This window comes from Eumetopias jubatus, unplaced genomic scaffold (genome assembly GCF_037043125.1).
Source record: "Eumetopias jubatus isolate StellerSeaLion01/CBP00866 unplaced genomic scaffold, mEumJub1_p1.0 scaffold_9, whole genome shotgun sequence".
Classification (NCBI taxonomy): domain Eukaryota; kingdom Metazoa; phylum Chordata; class Mammalia; order Carnivora; family Otariidae; genus Eumetopias; species Eumetopias jubatus.
Window position 1 is genome coordinate 39,985,248 of NW_028274815.1, and position 22,455 is coordinate 40,007,702.

The 22,455-nt window shown below is 47.9% G+C and overlaps 1 protein-coding gene and 1 long non-coding RNA gene across 10 annotated transcripts in view; one reads left to right on the forward strand and one right to left on the reverse strand.

The window, feature by feature from the left end:
• The window catches only part of LOC114223485 (uncharacterized), a 54,414-nt gene extending 53,768 nt beyond the window's left edge, over positions 1 to 646 (reverse strand). For all 3 annotated transcript variants that reach the window (XR_015768939.1, XR_015768937.1, XR_015768938.1), the window contains exon 1: positions 515 to 646. This is a non-coding gene — a long non-coding RNA (uncharacterized LOC114223485). The remainder of the gene's footprint in view (positions 1 to 514) is intronic.
• Positions 647 to 771: 125 nt separating this feature from the next.
• Positions 772 to 22,455, forward strand: part of ST3GAL5 (ST3 beta-galactoside alpha-2,3-sialyltransferase 5) — a 49,013-nt gene continuing 27,329 nt past the window's right edge. For 2 of the 7 annotated variants that reach the window (XM_028122440.2, XM_028122444.2), the window contains exon 1: positions 778 to 958. In XM_028122440.2, coding sequence (XP_027978241.1) covers positions 874 to 958 — 85 coding nt within the window. In that variant the 5' untranslated portion in view covers positions 778 to 873. Of the gene's footprint in view, positions 959 to 21,291; positions 21,439 to 22,455 lie in introns of all 7 variants that reach the window. The other 5 variants (XM_088026438.1, XM_088026439.1, XM_088026435.1 and 2 more) reach the window with 5 other exon arrangements.

The window sequence follows — 22,455 nt, forward strand, 5'->3', positions numbered from 1 at the left end:
ATTATACACATTCAGCTGTGTTAAAGAAATAACATACCAGTGCTTTAAACTCCCTTTAATTTTTGAATTTGGAGATTCACTAATACTTATGACTTAAAAAATTGTATGACATTTCCTCTCCAGAACCAAGGGAGACTCCTGAGGTATGGAAAGGGGCACTCCAAGCGCAGGTTCTGATCCTTGCTCTGCCACCAAATGCCCCAGTGATTTAGGGTAACTCACTTCTGCTCTCTCGGTCTCAATTACCCATCTATGATACTAGGGGGTAATCACTATTTCCTTCTTCTCGGACACGTGGAACAACATAAAGATGTTTTGCCAGTCCCCAGACACACGCCCAGGCTGCCCTCGTGCAGTTCTCGAGGTCTCAGGGCCCCAGGAACTCTGAACCCTGGTCGGCCTGGGGGGTTGTGCTAGCAAGTGAAGCACGTGACTACGTAAAGCCCCTCCATTCACCGGCTCCGCAAGTACCAGTCCTACGCGCAGTAAAAGCCTACAATCATTCCAGCTGTACCTTTCGTGTCTTCACCAGCTAACCGCACGCAGAGTTCAAGTGACTGTGGGTGCCCGACACCCTAGCTCCTCCCAGGCCAGCAGCTGGGCAACGTCCTGCTGGGGACGCCCACCTCCCCCAACCGCCCTGGGTGGAGGGAGTCGCGCGTCCAGCGGGCGGGGCGGCAGCGGGACACCCCCCCCGCGAGCTCCGATTGGTCTCTCCTGTCCTCGTGACTGCCGGTCCCGCCCCCACGTCCCTCCTCCGCATCCGCGCGGGGGAGCGGACGGTCTGGTGCTGAATGGGCGCGAGCGCGGCGCCGGGGACGGGCGGGGGCGTGGGGCCCGGGATTGGCGGCCGGCCGGCGCCCCCTCCTTAGCATGCGGACGAAGGCGGCGGGCGGCGCGGAGCGGCGTCCACTGCAGCTGCGAACCGAGGCGGTGGCGGCGGCACCTGCCGGCCGAGGTAAGTGGCGCAGCCCCCGTCTCGGCGTAGCGGGGCCCGCGGGCTGGGGGCGGCGGCGGCGATCAGTCCCTGCCCCTGCCTAGCTGGGCCTGGCGGCTCCGCCCCTGCCCCCGCGGGCAGCGCCCAGGGCACGGCGCCCCTAGACGCGCCTCGCGGGGGCGCAGGCTGAGCGTCGTGGCCGGGGGCCCCGTGGAAGGGGCGGGGGGCGCCGCGCCAGTGTGGACGTGGTGGAGGCTCAGGGGTGAACCGCCACGATGTCGGGTACAGCCGCAGTGGCCCTTTCTCCCCCGGCTTCCCTCAGCGGCTCGGGGTTTAATTCATTGCTGGAAGCTTCCTAGCCAGCGGAGCCGAGTTAACTCATTTCCCTGGAACGGGATTGGGGGACCCTTTGCAGGGTAACTAGCAGGTCCCAAACTGCCCATCGCATCCTTCGGAAAGGCGCGATGTGTGGCGTCTGCAGGTAGAAATTCGCCTGTGACCTTGCTTGCCCCCTCTCTGCAGTCAGCCCTACGGGAGAGACACATTTTGGTGACCCTTTGCTTTCCTCTGAATTGTAAGCGGTGACTTGACGTGGGCATGCATTCATTATACGCCGTTAGTGTGTAAGTAACGTAAGGTTTTCCGAGGGCATCTCTCAGAGGAGCCTGGCAAATAGGGGGAGGCGGGATCTTGTCCCTACCCCACACCAGCTGGGTGACCTTGGCCGACGCTGGTCCCCATGTGGGGCTCTGTTTCCCGGTCTCTACTGGAGGCTTGAGCTGCTGATGGCTGTGGTCTCTTCCAGGCCTCTGGTTCAGTGGTTCTCATCAGAGAATGTGTTTACCAGTGAAGAGAGTCCTGAAAATCAGTAGATGACTTGAAAAACGAATTTTATGTCCTCATGTCTTAATTCGTGTTCGTGGCCTTTGCTTAATTAGGTATCGTTCTTCTAAAAGAGAGAACAGTTTATGTGCTGCGTTTCAATCTGGCACACTTGGCTTGCCTGCTCGTGGTGCCAAGCAGGGAGCTGGGTGCTGGGGTTACAAAGAGGACGGAGACTCATCTCCTGCCCTCTGTTATTTAGCTTCGCTCTCCTCTTGGTTTATAACTGCTAGTTCTCTTCCATAGTGGGATGCGTGTCCTGAAACTGGAAGAGGAATCCATATCTGTTGAGTGAAGGAGCACAGACCCAAAAACATGATGGGTTGTGGTTTCACTTGTGTAATCCGGAAAGCTTGACAGCTTAGAAGAATGTCTTACATTTCTGGTCTTAGGGCCGGGATCACCTAAATTCCAGCCAGTGCTTGGACAGGAGACGGCTGTGAGCTGCCAGAGCCGTATAACCAGGATGTCATGAGGATTTTTTCGTGTCTGTCCATTGTGTGAATGCTGCTGCTTTTGTAAAATGAAATGAACCTTAGTTATGATCAGTAGCCATTTCTTCCTCAGGCCAGAAAAGAAATGGGTGAGCTGGGAAGGTGTAAGGGGGTTAATGGAAGAGTGAGAGGGCTGATAGGCATAAATTCCAAAAACTTACGTTTATGACTACCTATTTTGAAAATGCTTATGATTTTGGCACAGACTGCCAAGGTAGCCGCATGCTGTTTGGCAGCAGTGAGGGGAATGTATCTAGCAGGTTGGCTCCTGGGAGGTAAACAGACAATAAAAAGAGGTTCCCAGTTCTCTGTGGGAGTCCATCCAGGTGCTGGGGGTGGGGCAGAGGGGTGTGTCTTGGCAGTTCCTGGGAGTGTGTCCCAGCAGTTCCTGGGAAGGATCAAGGTTCATCTTCCACACCGTTCTAGCTCCTGAGGAATGATTTAATCTGAACTGCCTATGGAGGGTTGAAATCCTTCCCAGAGGGCATGCTCTGTGTCTTTAGTTTAGCTGGGCAGTGTTGGCAGAATAAAACCGCTGGGAAGATACACAATGATGGTACAAACTTCCTGACTGCTGAGAAAGAAGCTAGGGCTGGATCAGCGTGAATGGCCTAAGTTAGCAAAGGTATTCAAAATGGCGAGGGGGGCACAGATCACCAGCCGGGGGGGGGCGGGGGAGAAGCCATAAATATGGGTGGTGACATGTGGACTCCCCAAGGAGAGAGACCCAGCTTAAGCACACATGCAGGGGGGCGGGGGGGGCGGGGCAAGGAAGTTGTATAAGAGAGTGAGAGACAAATGAGGTTAGATGGGTCCAAGGACACTATGAGGCTTATCTGACCTGGAGAGCTTGCTTGCTTGCTTGCTTGCTTGCTTGCTTCCTTCCTTCTTCCTTCCTTCCTTCCTTCCTTCCCTTCCTTCCCTTCCTCATACACAATAGAAAAGTCGACATACTATAAGTGCACTGTTCACAAATTCTCCAAGCTGAACACAGCCATGCACTCAGATCAAGAGGCAGGAGCTCCCCATGTGCTCCCTTCCAGTCCCTACCTCCCCGAGGATAACCCGTGCCTGACCAAGGATCCCGCAGTGTCTACCATCTTTCCTCATGAGTAAGGTTTCTGATATTCACTCATGACGCTGCCTCTCGTTGTAGTGTGCTCACTCTCCTGGCTGATTTTGGTCATTGGGTGAATAATACGTCACGTACTTACTGTGCACTGTTGATGGACATTTGGGCTGTTTCCAGCATTTGGCTATCTATCACACGTAAGGCCGTTGTGACTGTTCTCTGATCTATCTTTGGCATACATTCCTGATGGGGGTATAATAGGTGTGTGATAAAGGGGTCATGGATGTGTGTATACTCAGCTTTGGGAGCTGCAGGCAAAGCTATTTTATTCTAATATCTGAGTAATTACATTGTTATTAGTATAGTGATCAATATGGTTATTAAATGGTAATTAGTGGTTCCTTTTTATTAGTATAGTGTTAGTACACCCTTCTATTAGCTGATGAGTGCAACATTGACTTTTCACCAAGGACACAGGCAGGAGTCCCCACCGGGAGTCGTGATCTGTTTCTACCTGGCTATGCCCCATATGCTCTTGGCAAGTGCAGTCACCTCCATGCCCCAGTCACCCCTGAGTCAGGCAGCAGGACAGGCTGAGCCGTGGGGAACCCAAGAACAATGTTGTCAGGGAAGAATTTCTCCGGCCAAACTGCTTTACCTTATCTCAGCTCTCAGCCTCCCTGCTGCAAACACTTCTGGGAACCTCTTCTCCCTATGCTTTTGTAATATTGTACTTTCTGTACTTGTTTCTACTTCTCTGACCTTCCGTCTCTGTACTTCTGGATTTCTGTATTTCTGGAATTCCCCCACATCCTAGAGGAGAAGCCCATTTCTTGGTTGGTCTTTTGAGGCCATACAAGATATTTTTGTTCTCTTCTTCCGGCATGGAAAAAATATCCAGGATTAAGTTATTGGATGGCTCACCAACTCCTATAACCTATAAATCCATTTTTTCCCTTCAAGTTTTTAGTATTTGGAATCATAATAGTTAAGTATCATATGATATGACTTGATTAATTCAAAGAGAAAATTGATAAAGATAACAAATAAAAAAGCTCTACTTTAGTGGAATAATAGTTCTGCCTTTTGAACATTAAGGCTGTTTTTAATACTAAGTGTCATTTTCATAATTAAAGGCTTAAATGTATTGAATTCAGACCAGAAATAGTTGTTCTATTGTATGTGTAGAATTCCTTCTTCCCTGGCCACCTTTTCTCAGCTTCTGCTTTTTTATTCTCTTCTGTCTTGTTCTTCACCTCCTTTTGGCTTTTCACAAGCATCTTGGTCTCCTTTCCTATCTAGACTCCAGCAGCAAGAGAGAAAGACAGAGTATGGTACTTTAACAGGTCTACCAACACTCTTCTCTCTTTGCTTGTTATTTTCTGCATTCAAGTCCTTAGTCTTCCAGGACTTGGTGGTTGGTGCAGGCTCCTTGCTTATCCTTTCTCTAGACCAGTGCTGTCCAGTGGAAAGATAATCCAAGCCACACATAATTTAAAATTTTCTAGTAGCTACATTTAAAAAATTAAAAAGAAACAGTACATCAGAGTTTCAATTTCTGAATAATATAAGAATTTCTAAACTCTTATGCACCTAATAACACAGCTTCAAACTATATAAAGTAAAAAGTAACAGAAGGATAAAAAAAGTAGACAAATCTGCCACCATAGTGGGAGATTTTAGCATACATCTTTGAGTAACTGATAGAACAAGCTGACTGAAAACAAATAAGCGATTATTCCAACAAACAATAAGCTTGATCACACTGATTATATAGAAAACATGGTCCCAGTGAGTGAAGATTATACTTTGAGTATATACCTGGTCATGAGGTAAGTCCTAACATATTTAAAAGAATCAGTATCATACAGACCAAGTTCTCTGAACATAATGCAACTAAATTATATCCGTTTTAAAAGATACTTTGAAAAATTTGAAAATTTCAGTTTGAAAATATTTAGATTTGAAAGATAAGTAATAATAATAAACATATATGTCCAAACTTGTAGGATGAGTTGTACACTTAAAAAAACTTGTGAGGTGCAACTAACTTGATATTTAGGAGGAAATATACAGTCTTAATTGCTCATATTAACAAGAAAAACGTCAAAAAGTAATGATTTAATTAGCTAAAGTAAGAAGTTAGGAGCATAACAATTAAAACAGATCCAATGAGGGGTGCCTGGGTGGCTCAGTTGGTTAAGTGTCTACCTTCCACTCAGTTCATGATCCTGGGGTCCTGGGATTGAACCCTGCATCGGGGCCTGCTTCTCCTTCATTACACTCTCTGTGCTTATGCTCTGTCTCGCTCTGTCAAATAAAAAAAAATTTTTTAAAGTAGATCCAATGAAATATAAAAAAGGAAACTTTAAAAAAACAGGTGAAATTAATATTTTTTTTTTAAGTAGGCGCCACGCCTAGCATGGAGCATAGCTCAGGGCTTGAACTCATGACCCTGAGATCAAGACCTGAGCTGATATCAAGAGTTGGACAATTAATCAGTTGAGCGGCACCCCATGAAATAAATTTAATTTTTTAAATAAGATTTTATTTATTTATTAGAGAATGAGAAAGAGAGAGAGCATGAGAAGGGGGAGGTTCAGAGGGAGAAGCAGACTCCCTGCTGAGCAGGGAGCCTGATGCGGGGCTCTGTCCCAGGACGCTGGGATCATGATCTGAGCTGAAGGCAGACGCTTAACCGACTGAACCACCCAGGTGCCCCTGAAATTAATTTTAATAATATATTTTAGTTAACTCAGTATGTCCACTATATTATGAAATCAATATAAAAATTGTCAATGAGTTATTTCAATTCTTTTGTTCATACTAAGTCTTCAAAGCCCGGTGTGTATCTTACTTATATAGGGCACATCTTGATTTGGTGTGGCCACATTTGGAGCACTTAATGGCCACATGTGGCTAGTGGCAACTGTGTTGGACAGCACAGCTCTGCATCTTAGCCTGTAAACACTGAGCTGATTTGTCTTGATAAAGGGGGCAGAGCTAACCAGAGCTAACTCTGGTGGTGAGGTTCAGTTGTCTGCCAAGCAAATAATAGGATCATAGGAATCTAGCAGTGTTTTTTGGTTGGCAAAGAGGGAGTGTGCCCTTCGTGAAAATCTTGTTAAACTCACCCCCCTCCCAGCAAACCCACATGCTACAACACATAGATAGGGACAGAAAAAAAGATAAATGCTGCCCTGACTCACTTTATCCTCACCTGTTCTAGACATGTTTCATATATGTATGTCACATTTATTTATATCTGTCAACTCACTTAACTTTCACAAAAGCCGTGTGAGTTTGGTGTCATCATTATCCCCATTTTACAAATGAGGATTTTGAGGCTCAGAGAAGTTAAGAAACTAAGAAACTATAGGGGACAGAACCTAGAGGAAGTGTCTAGGGGGCATTCTGACTCAGGCCGTCTGACCTGGAGGTGGTAAGGAGGCAGATGCATCCCTCCCATGCCTGAGAACAGCTCCTGTCACCATTCTTGAGAAGGTCAGCTGTGGTGGCTGAGATGGCTCTGTTCCCTGTCCAGGTTGGTGCGTTCCCGGGCACACCATCATCACTCCCCTGAGTCTCCACCGCAGCCTCCTAACTGGTCTCGGGGCACAAGAGGACTTCCCCATCTCCAGTCTGACGTCAAGAGAGGTCTCTCCAAAATCCAATTCCAGTTAACTCCCTGCCCCCCACCCCCACCCTGTTGTTCCTTTTATCTTGGGATAAAATTCCAACCTGCCATGTCATGGCCTGCTTCTTTTTTCCAGCTTCTGTTGGTACATTATTCCTTCCTGGGCTGGACCTTCAGACACTCCATGAGAAGTTTTCCACTCGGTGCCTGCTGTCCCTGCCCACATCCACCAAGTCCTGCCCCTTCCTTCCTGGGAGGACCTTTTCTAACCCCTTCCCAGACACCCCCCCCCCCAAATCTAAGACATCTTGTAGCACAGCCCTCATGTCCCATGTAGAATAAATCTGAAAGAAATACTATGAAAATAATGACACTGGTGGTAGAGCTACTTGTCTGATTTTTAAAATAAGATTGTTAGAGCCTCTGGAGAAGACACTGTGTCCGTGTTGCTAGTGCTGTAGCCCCAGGCCCATACTCCAAGCCTGATTAAAACTGCTTATGTGAGTGGTAGTGTGCCTCCTTAGGGGCCTGCCCAAATAATGGCTTCCCAAATATTTGGAGCAAAGAGTAAAAGAGGTGTGTATGGGGTGTAAAAGGAAATTCTCTGTTTTAGCCATGCCTCTTACAGACCTAAATTTGTTTTGTTGGTTTTAAGAGTTCAAACATACTTCACTTGTTCTGAGCTTAAAGTGGTCCAAACAAAACTTTCCTTTTCCTTCTATGGGATTGTTTCCACTCCTTCAGTCTCAAAACTGCCAGGGCCTGCCAAGCTTCGGGTTCCAGTTGTGGTCCCTCCAGTTCCTTTTCTAGGGTCATTCCCGCCTTCTGATTTGGGTTGTATGTGACTAGTCTGCTTCTCCTAGGACAGTGAGGCTTATCGAATTCTGAATTATTGCGTGAACTGCCTGTCAAATCCTTCACCTTCCCTTCCCTACTCACAGCGGGTCCCTGAGGAGTATTGCTCAGGTCTGGTTTGGTGATGTCTCTTCATAATGCCGGGAGTTAGGAATCCGACCATTTTGTGTCTTTCTGGGGATGGGGGAGGATCTTGGTTCTTGTAGAGCTTGCACGCACACTTTCCCATCATCTCATACCCTGTGTCTCTCACTTTACTCAGGTTTGGGGGTAGGTCCCCATGTTGGAGCCTGTTTATGTTGGGTGCCAGAGTTGCTTTTGTTAACTGTCAATTCCCCTGATTTTCATTTTCTCCTATTTCTTATTCAGTCCAACTACTTTTATTTTCTTTCAATCAAGAGGGAGATCTTCCGTTAAAAAGGTAGTTTCTAGGGGCACCTGGGTGGCTCATTCAGTTAAGCGTTTGCCTTTGGCTCAGGTCATGATCCCAGGCTCCCTGCCCAGCAGGGGGTCTGCTTGTCCCTCTCTCTCTGCCCCTCCCCTCCCACTTGTGCTCTCTCTTGCGCGCTCTCTCAAATAAATAAATAAAATCTTTTTTAAAAAGGTAGCTTCTAGGTTTTGCTTTGTTTGTGGTATTCATGGGGCTGCCACAGACTTGTTCTCTGGGAGTGTATTCTGCATGTATAATTTGCTGCCATAGGCGCCCCCCACTGGAAAGCTATTATGTAAGGTGTTTTCTTAGAGCCTGGAGGGACCCAAAAAGGAGGGGCTGTTCTATGAACAGTTTTCCTCCGTTTACTCCAGTGTCATGTCTCATTCCCTCTGGCCTCCTCCTCTGAGGGGTACCCCCACCCCCGCCATTAAATCATCTCAGAGAATGGTGGAATGGTGGCGCTGTGTGGCGCCCTCTTGCGTGGGCTTTGCTTTTTTCCTTCCCATTACTGGCCTGAGTTTGTTCATGCAGGCTGGGTCTCAGCTGGCTGGGCGCTAGAGGAACAGCCCCTGCTGGCTCGGTCGCCAAGTTCCCTGTGGCATCTTCCTCCACGTCTCGTGATCAGCCTCCTTCTCACTGCCCCTGCTCTGGCTCGGGGCATCACCCCCAGCTGCAGCAACCTCCGTGACCTTTCCCTTAGCTTCCTTCATCCCAGTGTGAGCTGGCCACCCCAGCTCCAGAACCACTTAGGGCCGCCTGGCGCCTCCCCCTTGGGGCCCACTTGGAGGGCCTGGTTCCTTCTCATCCCTGTCTTCTGCTACTCTCCAGGTCCCCTGTGATGGGGCCTGAGACTGCCTCTCTGGGCATTTTGGCATGGCCTTCTTTCCATCTGGAATGCCTCTTCCTCTCTTCTGTCTCCTCTGAAGTCTTGCCTGTCTTTTTAGGGACTCGTTTGCCCATTACCTCCCCAGGGAAGCCTCCCTGCTGTCTGTGATGGAGGTGACGGTTCCTGGCTGCCCCTCTGTCATGGCGCTATTTGGTGTTTGGGGTATTAAGGTATTTTTGCTTTTCTGGCTGGATTATTCATTTAAAGAAGAAAGGGGCGGTGCCATATTTATCTTTATATCCCCAGTGCCTGGTGCTTTATTTAAATGTTTATTTAAAGGATTATTAGGGAAATAAAGCAAATTATCCAACAGTACACACCAGCCCTCTGCAACTGGGCTCTGGGAGAATTGAGCCCTATTATTCTAAGGCAACCATCATAGGTAATGAATTAACTTCTCTTCTATGCTTCTGGAATGATTCTAGTTATAGACTGTCCTTGGGAGAATTGAGAAAACAGGTATTCAGATCCTTTTCTGTTGGGCCTAATTCTCTAGTGGAACCCAGCTTGAAGAAGGCTGGTGTAGACAGCTTGATCCATGTCCTGGTAAAAATATACATATGCCAAGAGCAAAGACTGATGGAAGATAGACCAGAATGTTAACAGTGGATATCACCAGGTTGTAGTATAATAACCAGGACGTGATTTCAAAATGTTCTTTCTGCTGTTAAAGAATTTCTGAAGTTTCTCACCTTGTGATAATAGAGCTATAAAAAAAATACTTCTTGAATAAGCCAAGTCAGAGTTCCTAAACCTGACTGTGGCTCATCTAAGGCAGTAGAGAGTTGGGGTGTTCATTTCCAGATATACCTCCCTGCGCCATGCCGCACCACGCGTCAAATCACTGAGATGAGCCCCTCGGCATTGCTGCCAGAGAATCAGGCCTTGGGGTGGGGATGACTCTGGCCGTCAGCTCTCTGGACGTGGGTGTCTCTTTTTGCTGCCACCGGACACCTTGTGAATCGAAGGGCTGAGTTTCCAGCAGGCGTGGCTCACCAGGAGAGAGACTAGCATGCTCATGGACACTCACCTATATTCTCAAAAGTAAATCTAGCAGTGTTTTTGTTTTTTCTCCTTAATTGCTAAGAGTGAACTTAACCCAGGGTTATTTGAATTAAGTCTCACATGCTAATTCTTGCTCATGAATCACTGCTTCAACCAGCCCTAGTTTTTTCCCTGAAGTTTGACCTTATTTGTCCTCACACAGGATTTTACCTTTACTGGGGCAAGAATCCACCAGTGGGTGCTGAAATAGGTATTTGATGAGGAAGGGGGGTATTTACTTTGTCTCTAAGTGTCATCCATCAAGTTATTTATTAATTACAAAGAAAAGATAGTAACTTGACAGTGGAGAAACCTGCCTTCCACCACTTCAACCAATTGATCAAATTTAACATCACCATCAGCGGGACAGATCAACATCGTATGCCCGTTGAGAAAATGCATTGAGAGGAGCCCAGCATTAATCTGTGATATTTCGGCCAAAAATGTATAACTTCAATCGAATCATGAAGTAGACAAATCTCAACTGAGGGCCATCCTACAAAAGAACTGGCCTGTACTTTTCAAAAAATGCCAAGGTCATGAAAGATAAAGCAACTATTTCAGGGTAAGGGAAGTTGAAAAGATATGACAGCCAAATGCCACGTGCGAATGCTTTTTGCTCTAAGACCATTATTGGTGGTCTACTCAATACTCAAACTACTCAAGAAGTTTGTATCAGGTCTTTAGATGGTATTGAAGCAACAACAATTTCCTGATTTTTATCATTACATTGAGGTTATATAAGGGGAATATCCCCGTCTTTAGGAAATACTAAAATATTTGGTGGGGGGGGAATATGTCATGTTTTCAACTCCTTTCAAATAGTTAAAAAGGTAACGTGCATATTCTCTTGTATTATATAGGATGACAGAGAGCAAATATGGTAGGTTGTTAACAGTTGGGGAGTCTGGGTGAAAGGTATATGGGAATTTTTTGTATTGTTCCTGCAATCTTTCTGTCAGTTTGAGGTTATGTTGAAAAATAGAGTTTAAAAATTCGGAAGCCTGCAGGTCATCATGCTGTGGCCTGTTTAGCAACAGAAGGCACATGGGGGCTTTTCAGGGGCTCCCCTTTCCGTGGTCATTAATGAAGTCATTTTCCACCACACTGAGCTCTCTTCACCATTGGCTTGGCCCCCCCCCCCCCCGGCATCCGTGGAAAACAGGGTGGACGAGCATTAATAGAGCAGCTTCGCCTGACAGGAGGCTTGCTTTCTGCCGGAATCTGCTGCTCCTGTTCCAGAGACTTCACTCGGGCCGGTGGTCCTCAGGTAGCTAGTCCGCCACCAGCGCTGGTCCACGCATTTAACTTGGTTTAAAGATTTTATTTATTTATTTGAGAGAGAGAGAATGAGAGATAGAGAGCACGAGAGGGAAGAGGGTCAGAGGGAGAAGCAGACTCCCCGCCGAGCAGGGAGCCTGATGTGGGACTCGATCCCGGGACTCCAGGATCATGACCTGGGCCGAAAGCAGTTGCTTAACCAACTGAGCCACCCAGGCTCCCCATTTAACTTGGTTTAGACTTCACTCCTGCTCCCACCTCCCACTGTCCTGGAGAAGAGGCTTCCCAGGCAGAATGTAACTTCAGAAATATATTTTAAACATGGTGGAGAGTGTTGATGCATGAGATCAGCACACTTCACCAAGATGCTTTGGTCTAGCGCTTGCCAGCAAATAAGGCACTGGGCCCTCAGAGGGTGTGCTTTGCCCAAGGCCTTGGCATCCGCCTGTTAAAGATGGACCTCCTTCCTGCCTTGACAGATCCTTGGGTTGTATGTTTTGGCAGAAATCCTGCATTTCTGTGTGAGGAGGGGGTCCTTTTCCAGCCCCCACTGCATTTTATGCCGTTGAGGGCAACCTCCTATGCTGTGGCTGGAGTCTGTCCTGGGGGCGGGGGGCCGGAGGCAGGGGCAGTGCTTGGATTCTGAAGGGGAGCTCTGAGTTAGGGCCTGAGGAGGGTGTGTGGGTGGGTCTGCGTATCAGAATTTGCAGAGAGGAGTTCCTGGGAAACTGTCCAGCCCCAGGGAACAGAATATGATAAGAACACTGAAGCTTCTGTTCCTCCTTGCTGTCTGTCTTTCCCTTCCAGCTCTCCTTTCCCAGAATTTCCTGTCCCCCAGCCCCCATTCCATTTTCTCCACTCTGTGTCCCCCCCACTCTCTCTTTCCCTTTCTATTATTGTTTTTCAATCCATTTCCCTCCACTTATTCCAGCTTCCTATTTCTCTCTCCTAAATGGTCATAATGTATGAGGGTCCATTGAATCAGCTAAGTTTTATGTTTCCTGTTCTTACTTTGAAAAGTAGGTGAAACTCATAAATTTTAGTGGAAGAAGAGGCAGTAGAAATGTTCTCATCTGAACCTGCTTTTCATGTATTAGCGAACATCCTGAAAGGCGTGACTTGGCCATTATCAAACTGCCAAACTGTTGACTATTTTATCTCTTTCCTTTCCTCTTAAAAAACAAAACAAAACTGATCCAGCTGCCCCTTTTACTTCCCACTGTGATGGGTGGGACAGTCATTTGACTTGGTCTATCATCCCTTCCCCAGCACACACACAGTGATTCCCATCCCCATTCTCCGTGTATCAGGCATGCTCTGGACACTTCACAAATGCCCAGTGATTGTGATATCTGGACACAGGGAAGGATCTGGTTTTCACGTCTGCCTCTTGTTAGGACCATGGTGACTTTGGGTTAGCTGTTCTGCAGGGACCTGGGTGCCTTCAGCAAGGGTTTAGTGCCTTTTGTGTGCTAGGTACAGTTGTAGGTCTTGAGGTTATAGCAGTGAATGGAATCGCCAGAGCCCCCTTTTCTAGGAAGCTTATATTTAGTGGGAAGAGCAGATAACAGGCAAATATGTATGAGTAGTAATGAGTGCTGTGAAGTAAAGCAGAAGTGAATAACAGGGCTCAGGGTGGAAACACTATTTTACAAGGAAGGTCACTTTTGAACAAAGACCAGAATAAAGAGGGTGAAGAAGAGAGCCACCTGGAGGTGGGGCGGAGGCAAATGAAGATCCTAAGGTGGGGTGGGGGTGGGAGCAGGAGGCCTCCAGGCTGAAGGGGAGTGAGGAGGAGGGGAATGGGAGAGAGAGGTGGGGAGGGGGAGAGGGCTCTGGATTTGACCCTGCAAGAGGCGCTACCCTGTCGACATCTTTGTCACTTCAGTAAAATCTTGGAGAAATACCATGTGTAGTTCCTGGGCATGTTCTAATTTTGGAGAATGTTTATGTATTCCAAGGACTCAGAATTAATTGCCTTAGCACTTTAAAAAAAAAAAAAGATTGTATTCATTTATTTGAGAGAGAGAGGGCACAAGCAGGGGGAGCCGCAGGCAGAGGGAGAAGCAGACTCCCCGCTGAGCAGGGAGCCGGATGCGGGACTCAATCCCAGGACCCTGGGATCATGACCTGAGCCAAAGGCAGCCACTTAACGACTGAGCCATCCAGGTGCCCCTGCTTTAGCGATTTTAAACATATAAAAAGCCAGCAATTGAATGACAGTAACTATGTACTCTCAACCTTAGAGGAATACTGGTTGATTAGCAGGAGATTTAAAAAGCCTACCTACCTCAGAATCACTGACGTGCTTGCATTTTGGTTGGTGGTCAAAATTAGTAGAGCGTGGACTGCATTCATGGAGCAACACTTTTATTTTTCATTTCAGAAGACAGGTTCTCATATAACTGCACAGTTTGTAGAAGGATCTGAAAATCTTTAGGCTAAAGATGTAGCCTTAATCTGTTGTTAATTACAGCTATGAGGCACTTGCTGCAGAGTTTCTCAAAGTGTCACACCCACATAACTCCAGGGAACTTGCTTAAAATGCACATTTGGCATCCTTCCTTGGTCCTACCAGGTGGGACATTCTGGGGGTGAGGTCTGGGACTCTGCATCCTTCACGGCGCCCTCCAGTGGTTCTTGGGCCTGGTTAGCTTGCAGAACCACTAGCCAGGGCAGTGGGGAGGCATTGATGATTTATTTATTTATTACTATTTACTTAAACAATAGACATTCATTTCTCAGTTCTGGAGGTGAGGGAGTCCAAGATCAAGACACTGGCAGATCCTGTGTCTGGTGAGAACCCCTTCCTGTTTCATAGAGAACCATCCCTCTGTGTTCTCACCTGGTGGAAGGCACTGATAAGTACAGTTGCACAAATCTAGAAGACGGGAGATGATTGGGTGTGGTCTCAGCAGCAGAGCTCAAACCCGCACTTCCTTTGTGGTTTTGAAATCATGAGTGAAATTTCATGTTCCTAAAAGACAAGTAAGACACTGGCTGCCCAGTAGAAACAGGAAAGGACCGTGCAGAGAGTGTCCCCCCTTCAGTGGTGGGAGTGGAGTGGGGTGGTTAAAGGTGCTCTGCGTGGGTCACTTGGATCCAGGAAGGAGTGCGCGCTTTCCATCCCCATACACACCTAAGAGCTCCCTCCTGCAGGCTGGTGCTCTGCCCTCCCTGCTCTGTGAATGCAGGCCTGTGCCTGTCTGTTGGCTGGCACGTTGTACAGGTGAGAACACGGCCATTTACCTTGATGAATCAGGTTTCTTCAGGCCAAGCCCCCAAAACCAAAATTAAGAAGACTACATACTGAAACTCAAGTATCTTCAATTTGTAGTCCACAGTCTTGAGTTTTCAGTTTTTGCAGTGAGTTTAATAACCCTTAATACTTTAGAAATGTGGAGATGTTTGGAATTTTAATATAGACAATAATTTTATTCCAGTGGATAAAGCTGGGGGCAGTTTTGCCCCCCCCCCACCTGGGGGGACTTTGGGCAACGTCTGGGGACAGCTTTGGTTGTCACAGCTGGGGGAGGGGGAGGACCAGGGATGCTACTGAACATCCTACACGAGACGCCCTACATGAGATTGTCTTCTACATCAAAGAATTACCCAGTCCCAGATGTCAGTAGTTCTGAGGTAGAGAAACCTTGCAAAAGATCAATTGCATGCCTCTTTTTTTTTTTTTAAGATTTATTTATATATTTGATAGAGCGTGTGAGAGGGAGGGGCAGAGGGAGAGGGAGAGGGAGAGAGAATCGCAAGCAGGCTCCCCACTGGGCATGGAGCCCGACATGGGGCTCAACCCCATGATCCTAAGATCATAACCTGAGCCAAAACCAAGAGTTAGACGCTCCTCCAGCTGACCACCCAGGCGCCCCCAGTTGCGTGCCTATGTGTGTTATGTCTTCGGATTCTAAGTGAGCTTTCCTACACACCAAGAGTTCCACAGCTAGAACTAGTTTGGAATTAGCCACCTGGACTGTCTGCTTGGGTGGACAAGGAGGACAGATTGACTTCTGGAATCAGTAGGAGAGGGGTGACATGTCACCAAGAGCTCTGGAAGGTACAGGTAAGGCCCTGGGCTGGTCTAGTCTTGAGCTTTTCTGGCTAAAACACTGCCCCCCTACCCTCCGCTGCCTCTCCCTGGAGGGTGAGGTTAGGAGAAAGATGAGTGGAGAACTTCACTTGGACCCACAGCTCCCCAGCTTCTGGCCCCCAGCCCTGCCATGTTTGTCCTGTGCCCACAGATGGGCCTTGGCCAGCTGGCCTAGGGAGTCAGCTCTGTGACTAAATCGTGTCTGTGTCTGTCTGAACAGTCTCCTTGCTCCCATGGCCCTCCCCATACCGCTTTGGATACATTCCTGTTATCACTTCCCTTGACCTTGGGTTTCTAGAAGGTGGGGACTCATTCCAGACTCAGTCCGTCAGGCCATCTCTGCATTCCTACAGAATCAATGAAATGGACCTTTAGAAATCACCCTTTTTGGTGCAGGCACCCATGTTACTTGTTTAGGGTAAAGCAATTTAAAATGCATTTTGCGTTGGAGCTAGCATGCTGCTTTCTTAAATAATTGGAATTTCAGACTGTGCTGAACCCAGGCATGGTTTTGTCACATCAGAGTTACTGATTTTTGCTTAATATTTCCTTTTCTGATTTCCAGTGGCCCCTCCTGTGCTTCTTCCTTTCCTCCCCAGCCCCTTGAAGGTGGGCTTCCTGGGGTGAAGATGGCCCTGCACTTTGTTCTTCCCCTTGGGGATCTTATCTCTTTAGAGCAGTCTTAACTACTACCTTTATCCAGATGCCCCAGGACCTTATCTCAGTCGTGGCACATCCTACTGTTGACTACTGCAGATCCCCCCTTTCCTTCCTTACCGACAGAACCCTGATCTTGTTTGGGGAAGTATCCAGGCCAGCTTGTCCAAAGTTCCTGGCTAACTCTGCAGCTGGGGGTAGCCATGTGCTGTCATCCGGCCAGAGAGATCTACATGGAGGCCTGTCCGTTTCTGGAAGTTTTCCCTCTCCTGATATAGGTGCTTCCCCTTCCTTTCCATCTCATCTCTCTTCTGCTTCCTGCCTGGACTGTGGGGCGGAGGTTGGCCATGTACTGAGGCTGGAGGAAGAGAGGCTGGTGGGAGCTGGGGACATTGGTGGCATACCAGAGCCACCACACCAGCCCTGGCCTGCTTGCCCCTGGACTTGCTGTTCCGTGAGAAAAAGAAACCCCCACTTGGCTAAAAGCCATGATACCCAGGTTTCTGCTACCTGCAGCCAAGGGCACTCCCTGACTGATAGTCCAGGTGAGATTCCCCCCAACAGCCCCAAGCCTGGGTTTTCATCTGTCCCCAGCACTTATCAACCTGAGGGCCCACAGGACTTTGGGACTCGGCAAGGCCAACCTGATCTTAGTGACTCCAAAGCTTCCATCCGTGTGCCCTCTCTCTCCAGAGCACTCCACCATCTTCTCTGTCACTTGAACTGTCTCGCTTCCTGTGTGCTAAGCACCTCTGATCCATCCCAAGGCCTGTCGGTGCTGCAGCCCAAGCCCTTCCTGTCCGCCGCCCACCCGGCCCCCGGCTGCCGCTGTCTTTGCCGCGGCACACGGGACCTGCGGCTGCGAACCCTGTGCTGGCTCCCCAGCAGCCTCACATCTCAGCCTCTCCCCCCGCTCTTCTGCTATCCCTGCTGCTTTCCCTGTGATTCTCCTGCCCGTTTCTTGACCCCTCCTGAATAAAGTCCTCAAGGGCCTCTTGTGATCGTCCGTGACCGTCTGTGATCTTCCATACATTGACCTGCTGACCTAATGGCCTGTCTTAGATCGGGTTCGGTAGAAGCAGAGCCTGAAACAAGACATCAGGGGCCCCTGGTTCATTGAGGGGGCTGCCAGGAGAAAGGGTGCCAGGTTGGGGTAGGGGAAGGGAGGGAGGCAGGGAAAGGAGCTGCGCAAAGCTGATCCCTGAGGGAACGCTGGAGCTTAAATTGTTTTCCCGGGATGATCCCACCTAGAGGCCAGAGGGCTAGCCTTTTGTACCTCCTCAGTCAGCTGTTGGGCAGATCTGCAGAGCGGGGCCTGATGTGTGCTGTTGGCAGCCAGCACCCACAGCCCAGATACGGCACCGGCCCTGGGACGTCCAGCAGGACCACGATATTGCCTTACCTCCTGCCTGCACCCCTGCACCCATCCCATGCCATACTTTTTCAGCTGTACCCAGTCGTTTGCTGTTCCCCAAATTATCCGGGCCTCTGTGCTTTGCTAATTCCATTTCTTCTGTCCACAGCGTACCTCTTCCCTCCCCAGCCAGCTCCCCTTTGCCACGCTCTCTGCTCGTGCTGTGCCTTCTGCTGGGCACCATGACATGTCCGGCATCCGCGTATCCCAAAGCTGGCTTCTCCCCGAGCGCAGGCTTCCTGCCTTGTCTTCTGTTCTCCTTTATCAAGTAGAAGTCTTCATCTAAAACACAAAACCCCAAACACAATTTGAGGGACTATTTTCTCAACTTTCACTGGATGGTATATAACTCGTACCAGTCTGGTTACAGGAGAAGTTCATTTATTTCATACTGTGGATGCCTTAGGGCTTAGCTCTCTTGGACCTGGTGGGCAGGGCTGGCTGATGGGCTGGATGTTCTGTTGAGCCTCAAGCCATACTTCCAACCGCCTCCTGGGCATCTCTGTCCAGTTCTTTATCATCTCATATTAATCACATCATCACAAAACTACAAAAATTGACTTCCGAACCTGTCTTTCCAGAACTGGGATGCAGCTTTCCGTTTGCTCACGTCTTGTTGCTGATAGTCTTCTTTTCATCATTTCTCAGTAGATCTCTGTCCTGTCCCTCCCTCCTGCTCCTCACCAGGGCAGGCCTCAGGCTCCCTTTCCATCTGGGCAGCAGTGAGCATCCAGTACCCTGCCTCTCTGCCCTGGGCGGGCAGCCTCGCAGGCAGCAGACTGGTGTTCCTTCTCTCCTGCTGTGAAGGAGAGACCTCTGCTCTCAGAGACCTCCCGCCTTACCACGCATGTTCTTTCAGCTGCCATATTCACATCGAAGCTTCCCTGTTCGCCTTCCCAGGCAGCCCACTCCAGCTACGTTGGCTTACTCCCTGCTTTCTCAGGTTCAGATTTTTGTTTCTAACAATCTGTGCCTTGTCAAGCCTTCATTATTAGAAACAAAAGACCCTTCACGTACATGCATATCGGCCGTTCCTAAGCACCCCCAGGTGGAAGGGCATGGACTGGGAGGTGAATAGATGTGGGTTGGAATTCTCAGCCCCTTACTTCTCCACGCATGACCTTCGGCAGATTAAATGCATAGCAGTCCAGCGAAGTAGGTGTTGTTAGGATTTAGTGATATCCTGTGTAGGCTTTACTCCCAGTGAATATTAATGCCCTGTCCACTCTTGTACCAGTAATTGTCTCTGTAGGTAATTTGGCAGTTCATCATGTCCTGCTCGGTGGTGCCGAGGACAGGAGGGTGCCGTGGGATGGAAGAAGATAAGCAAGCCGTTGGTGATGGCCTGCCAACAAAAGGCCTGGGAGGAATGCCCGAAACCACCATCACTTCTGAAACTCTCATAAGAAACTGAGTATTTATTCCACAACTATGCACTAGATGCCTATCATGTGCCTCTCTTATCATCCTCGGCACTGTGAATTCAGTGGTGAGAGAAGTGAAGACCCCTGCCCCCATGCCATCTATATTCTGGTTGGGGGGACAAGAGACGAATTTTATTAAAAAGGAAAGACTTTATAGATAACAGGTCTCACGATAGTGATTGTTATAAAGACAAAATTAAGCATGCATATAGGAATCTCCATATAGGCGGTTTTGGCAAGTAAGGCATATCTGTAGTGGTTTTTTAATTCTAAACTAAGCATTCTTCACATTAGGTAAATGAGTTGAATGGAGTGGAGGGTCCAGATCACCAAAGTGAATGCGGTCTGTGTGTGCGTGCCAAGTTGGTGGCAGGGGTGGGGGGGGAATGTTTGCGACACCCTCCTTCTCCAGCCAAGGCCGCAGTGCCAGGCCAGAGCAGATGAGCGCGAGCCCTCTGAAGTTCTAGGAGGGCCTCTGTCACCCTTTGTTCATCCATTGATTTCACTCAGCAGTTTTTTGAAGTTCATCATTTCAAGTTCAAGTCGAGCTGGGCATGAGGTTCCATACATCGAATGGCAGGGGGAGCTCAGTGTCTGCTCCTCAGACAGACTGGACTTGCTGAGTTGTCAACGTTCTTCATTTTGCTTCTCCATAAATATATATTTTTTCCAGCTCAGCAGACTTCCCCCAAACACAGTAACTTCGTTTCAACTTTTTTGCCTTTAACTGCTTTATTTATGAGATATTTTTCCTCACACACTAGAGATGCTTCAGGGTTCCTAAGAATATTTCCCCCCAAATACAGTAACTTCATTTCGACTTTTTCGCCTTTAACTGCTTTATTTAGGAGATATTGTTCCTAACACACTAAAGAGATGCTTCAGGGTTTCTAAGAATATTTTTTGTTTAAGTGGTCCTCAGATTTCTTTTCATCATGGGTAAGGAGCCTCCCCCCATGAAAATGTCTTTAAGCTTTCAGAAATAAAAGTAGTAATGCCAGAATTCAGGGAGTATAAGAAGAATGCAAAATGAAAAGTGAGCTTACTCACAATTGTTGGTAACATATGGGTGTGCTTCCTTCTAAGTGTCTTTAGACCTATATAAACTTATGGGTATATAAACAATCTTCTCCTGCATTCTGATCGTTTTGCTAGCTAAAAGTATAGTTACTTTTAGGATTAATGGTGCACAGTTATGCAGTTGTTAACAAAACATGCCCATGGCTTAATGTTTGTGTAACTGAACCTTTAAATGCAACCCATCCTCCACCGAATAGAACATTAAAGACAAAGGAAGTGAATGAACAGTGTGGATGTTGCAGAGCTAAACAAGAGTAGAAACTGGCTCTCTGAGGGAGCATCTCAAGGCCACCTACCTAACTGTATATCAGCTGTACGTTTGTGAAGATGAATCAGGTTGGCTGTCCTTTTGTGATGGTGAGGGGCATGGAATCTGAATGGTCTCTTGTAAATCAGAAGAATACCTTCCTGGGGCGCCTGGGTGGCTCAGTCGTTGGGCGTCTGCCTTCGGCTCAGGTCATGATCCCAGGATCCTGATCGAGCCCCGCATCGGACTCCCTGCTCAGCGGGAAGCCTGCTTCTCCCTCTCCCCCTGCTTGTGTTCCCTCTCTCGCTATGTCTCTCTCTGTCAAATAAATAAATAAAATCTTTAAAAAAAAAAAAAATACCTTCCAAGCTCAAGTAGGAGGATTTAATAAAACTTGGTGGGAAGTCAGATTCTCTTACCTCGAATGGAAACATCCTAGAACATGATTCTGTGTATATCTCTATACAGATGGGACTGTATTTTATTTTTATAAAACTACTTTTTTTCTTACAGTATCTTTGTGTCAGTGTATATACCCGATACTTCAAGCTAGTGCTTCCCAAACTTTAATGTTCATACGAATCCCTTGATTTAGCAGATCTGGGGGGGCCTGAGACTCTGCATTTCACACTTGCCCCCAGGTAATGCTGAGGCTGTGGTCACAGATGCCACAGATTCTGCCAGTGATGACTCACAGTGATCATTTACCAACAGATTCCTGTTGTTGCACATTGTAGATGCTTCAGTGGAGCTTATACTTTATTCTTTGCTATTATAATTTCTGTTAATTTTCAGGGGTTTTTTTATTTGTTTTTTGTTTTTTAAAGATTTTATTTATTTATTTGACAGAGAGACACAGCGAGAGAGAGAGCGCAAGCAGGAGGAGTGGGAGAGGGAGAAGCAGGCTTTCCGCCGAGCAGGGAGTGGGGCTCGATCCCAGGACCCTGGGATCACGACCTGAGCTGAAGGCAGACGCCCAACGACTGAGCCACCCAGGTGCCCCTTAACTTTCAGTTTTTATCTTAGGTGTTTTTGGGGAAAATAACATTTTTGGAGGATGTTTATCTTGTTTGAAGACAGGTCACAGGCATGCAACGCACATTCCACTCAATGCGAGATGTTTCCTCAGGACCTGCTGTGTGCCAGGCCCTGTCCTAGGCGTTGGGGATACAAAGATGAACAAAATTCTGGCCCTGCAGCTCATCCTCCAGGTGCTTGCAGAATGATAGAGGAGACCTAAAATATACACAGACAACGTCAGCTCATTGCAATCAACAAAGATGGGGAAGTGTCCAGGGATGGCCATGGTGTTGAAAAATTATCTTCACAGAGGAGAAGGGTTTAAGGATGAAAAGTGGTTCACCAGGCAGATTGTTGGGGTTCACATTGGAATTCCATCATGTGCAAAGGCACTGAGGTAATAATCTGGCACATCTGGGCTTCTAACAGTACTTTTTTGTGGCCAGAGTGTGACAGGTTTGTCACCTGGAGTCATAAAACCTGAGATGAGCTGGAAACCGTTAAACAGGATACGTTTTTTTTTTTTAGAAAGATGGCTTTGAGGAGGCAGAATCAAGACAGGGAGTCCAGGGACTTGACTACTGGAGGAATGTCAATAGGCATGAGAAGTTCAGGAAGGTATGATCGAGAGACCCTGGAGATTGACCAGGACTGGGAATGAAAGTTAGAAGCCTGAGTTGGAAACCTCTGTCACAGAGGTTTTCAGCTTGGATGGCTGCATGGATGGCACAGCTTCCAAATAATGTAAGGAATAGAGGAAAGTGCCAGGTCCTGCTTCTTAATGTTGTCTGAGGTGAAGATAGCAGGCAGGTTGTCGGACGCATAGTCTGAGCTTAGGTGAGAGGTCTGCACAGAGAGAGGGGCTTGGGGGGGTCTCTCCCTTGAGGCAATGAGTGAAAGGCAGATGGTGAAGCCTTGTGGTGAGTATTTGTGGGAGAGAAGATTGTGCTGGTGGTGGAGACCAGGACCCTGGAGTCATAAGATGTGCGTGTG